Source organism: Erythranthe guttata, chromosome 3 (genome assembly GCF_056151865.1).
Source record: "Erythranthe guttata isolate IM_541 chromosome 3, IM_541, whole genome shotgun sequence".
Classification (NCBI taxonomy): Eukaryota; Viridiplantae; Streptophyta; class Magnoliopsida; order Lamiales; family Phrymaceae; genus Erythranthe; species Erythranthe guttata.
The window spans coordinates 18481282-18487561 of NC_142535.1; the positions used below are offsets into that span (position 1 = coordinate 18481282).

At 37.0% G+C, this 6280-nt stretch overlaps 1 protein-coding gene across 8 annotated transcripts; it reads right to left on the reverse strand.

Moving 5' to 3' along the window:
• Positions 1-1729: 1729 nt before the first annotated feature.
• On the reverse strand, positions 1730-5896 carry LOC148772002 (dynamin-2B-like). Of its 8 annotated transcripts, none has more exons than XM_088815932.1 (9): positions 5726-5892; positions 5289-5604; positions 4620-4670; positions 4399-4515; positions 4162-4245; positions 3681-3742; positions 3223-3355; positions 2704-3038; positions 1730-2616 (listed from the first exon to the last, which is right to left on the reverse strand). In XM_088815932.1, the coding sequence occupies exons 4-8, from the start codon at positions 4436-4438 to the stop codon at positions 2863-2865; spliced, it is 495 nt and encodes a 164-aa protein (XP_088672058.1). In that variant the 5' UTR covers positions 4439-4515; positions 4620-4670; positions 5289-5604; positions 5726-5892; the 3' UTR covers positions 1730-2616; positions 2704-2862. The 8 variants fall into 8 exon arrangements, 6 of the variants coding, with proteins under 6 accessions (XP_088672058.1, XP_088672057.1, XP_088672060.1 ...); XM_088815931.1 differs by having other exon boundaries at positions 5289-5623; positions 5726-5890; XM_088815934.1 differs by having other exon boundaries at positions 3223-3337; positions 5289-5623; positions 5726-5889.
• Between the last annotated feature and the right edge of the window lie 384 nt (positions 5897-6280).

Below are 6280 nucleotides of genomic sequence, written 5' to 3' on the forward strand. Positions count from 1 at the left end.
TTCATCACATATGTTTCTCACATAATGTAAAACTAAAAATTGTTTCGTTTTGCCATTTGTAAGGTTAGTTGTCTAATACTCGAACTCCATATTTTGCAGCTCCGCCATTGAACTTGATTAATTTGCCCGATTTAAGGAGCGCTCATCCTTCTTATTCTTTGGTAAGAGCTTCTTAACAGCGTTCGGTATAGAGTATCTTCTGCAAGAAACCGACAGTTTTATTACTCATAATATGTCTGAAAATAGTATAGACTTGGTCATTCCTACCACACATGTCTCTCTTACTTGAAACTAGTTCTCGATTGGATTAATACAGGCTAGACTCTCTTTGAAATTGAAGTTGAGATAGAACCAATAGTAATAGTTCTAATGTGACGTTTGGATCGTGTTTAAATCAATAGTAATTATTGTAATGTGAATTAGGACCTCGTAGCACAATATATGATAATCGGTAGTCTGATAGGCTATTTATTCATTGCAGAGCTAGTACGCTAAAAGCAATAATGCGATGTTGGCGTACCTGCTTCCCAGGCACCAAAATGTGGACTCAGTTAAGGCTATACAAGTTGCAAAGAAACTTGACCCATCATGTGGGTTTGCGATCTATTTTATATTATTTTTTTATTTTGAAAAGATAATGATTCTTTGCTTGCATACATGTATGTATGTATGCATGTATATATATATATATATATATATATATATATATATATATATATATATATATATATATATATATATATATATATATATATATATATATATATATATATATATATATATATTTGTATATAACGTGTGTATTAGCTACTGTTACTCAGGCACCAGGATTGTTGGTGTCATTAGCAAAATAGACAGAGCAACATCAGAACCACGAGTCCTTGCTGCAGTTGAAGCACTACCATTAAATGAAGGACAGGGTTTCGCATCAGGGATCCCATGGGTTGTTGTAGGCGAGCCTGTCCGTTGTCCATATAGGATGGGGTGGTCGAGCTGATGACAGTTTGGAAATTGCTTTGCGTGCGGAGCGGGAAGATTTGAGATCTCTATTCATCGAAGTCCCTCAAAGCAAACTTGGGAGGGAATCCTTGGTTAAGACCCTTTCGAAACAAATTCAAACGCACACGAGACAAAAGTTGTTGGTAGTTCTTCTCGGGTATGTCGTTTTTAATCTTCTTGTTTATAGTTAACGATTTTGCTCAGTTTAAGACTTTAATTGGTGATATATTCATGTTTTATGTAGAGACCAAAAGCAACGAAGGACTATGACACCGTACAATAGATGGATCTTTGTCCTTCGAGATGAGAACGACTTGGAGCGGTCTAAAGGATCTGAAGCTTATTTAGATACTAAGCCAAACAGCTGTGTAGATGTTATAATTACGGAAAATATGCTGTCTTCTATGAGGAAGAGAATAATATCAAAGTTCAAAAACCATGAAGCTTTGTATATACGTGATGGACGAAAAGGAGAATTCATATTGGCAGCTCCTACATTTGCCAATCGTCTCTACATTGCATGTGCTGTCGTGCCATTATTCAGTGCCTTCTTGTGCTTTCATCTAAAGTTCGATCCCATGGGTGGAAGGATTCTGATTCTTGTGGCGGCACTGTTCTTCTTCATCGTGGATCCAATTCAGAAACTTCGATTCATTTGGTCCATTTTTAGAAAGCTCCAGGAGGTTGTCAAGTTTGCCAAAGATACGACCGAGTTGGTGGAGTCTATAAATGGTGTCAACAACCCGAATTATCCACGGTACGGAAAACTAGTGTAAAAACGGAACCACTGAACCACAAGTGTAAAAACGGAACCACTAGTGTAAAACATGAGGGATAGTTCATCTGAATTAAATTCTAAGATAGTAAGGCACGGATATTAAATCCAAAATCCTACCCACTGATAGTAAAAGCCTCAACTGTCGGTGAAAGAGACGCCACTTCTCTTGCTAGGAGAATTATCAGTTGTTGAAGAGTTGTTGTCGCTTGAGTCATTCCCTTTCTTGTTTCTTCCTCCTGTTCTTTTTTTCTTCTTCTTAGTCTTCCTCCCACCATTCTTGACACCACCACCATTGGTGAAAACATCAACAATACCATTAACAAAACCATTCTCGGAACTATTCATTACACCATTTATGGACTCCACCAATTCGGTCGCATCTTTGGCAAACTTGACAACCTCCTAGAGCTTTCTAAAAATGGACCAAATGAATCGAAGTTTCTGAATTGGATCCACGATGAAGAAGAATAGTGCCGCCACAAGAATCAGAATCCTTCCACCCATGGAATCGAACTTCAGATGAAAGCACAAGAAGGCACTGAATAATGGCACGACAGCACATGCAATGTAGAGACGGTTGGCAAATGTAGGAGCTGCCAATATAAATTCTCCTTTTCGTCCAACACGTATATACAAAGCTTCATGATTTTTGAACTTGGATATTATTCTCTTCCTCATAGAAGACGGCATATTTTCCGGATTTTATAACTTCTGCACAGCTGTTTGGCTTAGTATCTAAATAAGCTTCAGATCCTTTAGACCGCTACAAGTCGCTCTCATCTCGAAGGACAAAGATCCATCTATTGTACGGTGTCAAAGTCCTTCGTTGCTTTTGGTCTCTACATAAAACATGAATATATCACCAAACAAAGTCTTAAACGGAGCAAAATCGTTAACTATAAACAAGAAGATTAAAAATGACATACCCAAGAAGAACTTCCAACAACTTCTGTCTCATGTGCTTTTGAATTTGTTTCGAAAGGGTCTCAACCACGGATTCCCTCCCAAGTTTGCTTTGAGGGACTTCGATGAATAGAGATCTCAAATCTTCCCGATCCGCACGCAAAGCAATTTCCAAACTGTCATCAGCTCGACCACCCCATTCTATATGGACAATGGACAGGCTCGCCTACAGCAACCCGTGGGATCCCTGATGCGAAACCATGTCCTTCATTTAATAGTAGTGCTTCAACTGCAGCAAGGACTCGTGGTTCTGAAGCTGCTTTGTCTATCTTGCTAATGACACCAACAATCCTGGAGCCTGAGTAACAGTAGCTTATACACGTTATATACCAAAATATATATATATATATATATATATATATATATATATATACACACAAATATATACACATGCATACATACATACATGCAAGAAAACAATCAGCAAAGAATCATTATCTTTTCAAAATAAAAAATTAATATAAAATGGATCGCAAACCCACATGATGGGTCAAGTTCCTTTGCAACTTGTATAGCCTTAGCCGAGTCCACATTTAGTGCCTGGGAAACAGGTACGACAACAATCAACATCGCATTATTACTTTTAGCGTACAGGCTCTGCAATGAATAAATAGCCTATCCTGCAATGAATAAATAGCCTATCAGACTACCGATTATCATATATTGTGCTACGAGGTCCTAATTCACATTACAATAATTACTACTGGTTCAAACACGATCCAAACGTCACATTAGAACTATTACTATTGGTTTTATCTCAACTTCAATTTCAAAGAGAGTCTAGCCTGTATTAATCCAATCGAGAACTAGTTTTAAGTAAGAGAGACATGTGTGGTAGGAATGACCAAGTCTATACTATTTTCAGACACATTATGAGTAATAAAATTGTCGGTTTCTTGCAGAAGATACTCTATACCGAACACTGTTAAGAAGCTCTTACCAATGAATAAGAAGGATGAGCGCTCCTTAGACCGGGCAAATCAATCAAGTTCAATGACGGAGCTGCAAAACATGGAGTTCGAGTATTAGACAACTAACCTTACAAATGGCAAAACGAAACAATTTTTAGTTTTACATTATGTGAGAAACATATGTGATGAAGTAAAAATAAGTTACAAATAATTTTACAAAGCTTAATGTACTCAGGAGGAAAAAAATTGCCACGCCGGCCATCTCAGTTCTTTTAAGTGTCCGTCAAAACCAAACGTAACTTCCGCAGTAACAATACATTATGGACATCCATGAGCAAATGACTTTATAAGATAATGAGTGGAAATTTATTTTAATAATCTTTTTACTTCATGACTATAAACTATTGAGAAATTTCCATATCTCGGATATACTGGTAAATACAAAAACATAAACAAAGGTCAGAAGCTATTTTTCACTTCAGTAAATTGGAGCAACAATAGAAAACATACATGTGCTCGTACAGAGCTTCAATGTTAACGCATCATTACTCGGGCCATCGCTGAATTGTTTTAGTATATATTGCCGAATAGTACCTAAAAGGAGACGACACAAATAATAAGAAATAAATAAGGCATAATGAGGTAACAAAGTGGCAAACATTTTTATCATTCAGAAATAATTGATGGGGAATAGTGCGCCGAACTTGATTCTTATACTCTAAAATTAAGGTTCACTATGAGGCTCACTTGCGAGAACTGTAGTTCCAGTAGTACCCTGCCATTTCATGGATTGGCTTGGGGCGACTCATGCCTTGTTAAGTGAAGACATGCCGGAGTCAGAGTGGTCCCAACTTCACCAGTCGGCTGCAAAATTAAAGGGAAATGAGAAAGTGGTTTTCACTTGGAAAAAGGTTAAAGTTGGAACTGGTAATTCAAAAAAGAACCCAAAAAAAAAAAAGCATGCTTACCAATGCGGGATGTCCAAGTATGCTATTCAGTACAGCCGATTTACCTGCACCCTGAAGAGACGAAACAGTTCACAATCAAATCAGAAATAAGAAATAGACAATATAGATATAGTTACCACAATCTAAAAAATTGGCGAAATTCCTAATCTGTACACTAACATAATATAATCTTCTATACGCTCAAATATAATATAATCTTCTTGCCCTGCCACTCTGTGCACAATAAAAACATTCAAATCAACCGACAACATTTCTTTAGCCCTAATGATAAACCTCATTTCAAGATCCGCATCACTACTCCGAATTCACTATATGGAAAACTGAACACCAGACGTACAAATGAAAAACATAGATCACGATTCTAAAAATAATGAAATCCGAAATCACTATATGGAAAATTGATCACCATCATATGTACATCATACGAACAAATCAAGCATCGATCAAGCACAATTTGAAAATATAACACAATTCCTACTCCGAATTCACTATATGGAAACTGAAAACCCTCGTACGTGCAAATCATATATAAATCACGCACAATCTAAAAAAATTAATGAAATTCCAACTCCGCATTCACTATATGGAAACTGAACACCCTCGTTGGTGCAAATCAAACATAGATCACGCACAATCGAAAAAAAATAATCAAATTCCTACGACGCTTACGCTACTCCCGATAGCTACGACGCTTTAGGAAAGTACTGAAGAAATCGATGGGCGGTTGGGCAATATCTTCGGACAGTAGATCCCCAATCAGCGGAAAGGATTCCGATAGCTTCGACAGTCGCGTGATTTTCTCCATTTCTTTCACTTAATTCTACATGTGGTCCCATTTGTTCCAAAGTGAACAAAGAAAACATTATTTGGGCCAAGTCAAAACGTATTTTTGAGCATCATCTTTATTTAAAGAAAAGTAGCTGCAAGCCAAAATGAAGGTTGTGAAGCTTTCTGCTCCTTATTTTAGGTTATCATTACTCCGCTCCTGGAATAAAGAACAGATGCTGCAAAATTAGGGCAAAAGAAAAAGTAATTGATACACAGATAGAAGAGAAATAGCATGAATTATATTGAAATTCCAATCAAATCAGAAATCAACGTTGAACCTGGTCGGGATCAAATCCTGATTCTATGAATTTGAAGTTCTGCAGATATCCTAGAAACAAAAGAAAAAAACATATATAAAGGAAAAAAAAAACTGTTCTTTGCCTTTTTGGAGATGGCCCCAAGTAAGGGAATTCTTGTTGAAAGAGGAAGGCTATTCGGGTCATTCAGGTAATCGGGTCGGGTCGGGATTTTGGGATCTAACCCATTATTAACCCACTCCATCTAAGCCGGCCCAACATGAAATCGGCCCAATTACGCAAAAGCCCACTTATAAGTCAAAGTTTAATTCAGATCGTTGAATCTCATCTTTTGATCTGGGCCATTCATTCGAGGTATTCGAACTTTTGCCGCTCTCTTTTGTTCAAATTTCTGCTCTTGTATTTCCGTTGTACCACCGTATTCAATTCTTCTTGTTTGTACGGACACTCTCGTTGACGATGAAAATCGGGAAAAATGGGACTAAATAAGAAAAAGGATAATTGTAGAGATTTGCTCATTATAGTTTAATAGATATTATCAAAATCTAATTTTGGAGAATTTTAATTAACCCATCC

Bases quoted from the DNA above. Each gene is read 5' to 3' on its own strand.
- LOC148772002 (XM_088815932.1), bottom strand. From the start codon at position 4,438: ATGAAATGGCAGGGTACTACTGGAACTACAGTTCTCGCAA. The intron at 4,246-4,398 runs GTGAGCCTCATA...GTCTCCTTTTAG, and splicing joins TGGAACTACAGTTCTCGCAA to GTACTATTCGGCAATATATA. The intron at 3,039-3,222 runs GTGGGTTTGCGA...ACTGTTACTCAG, and splicing joins AAAGGAACTTGACCCATCAT to GCTCCAGGATTGTTGGTGTC.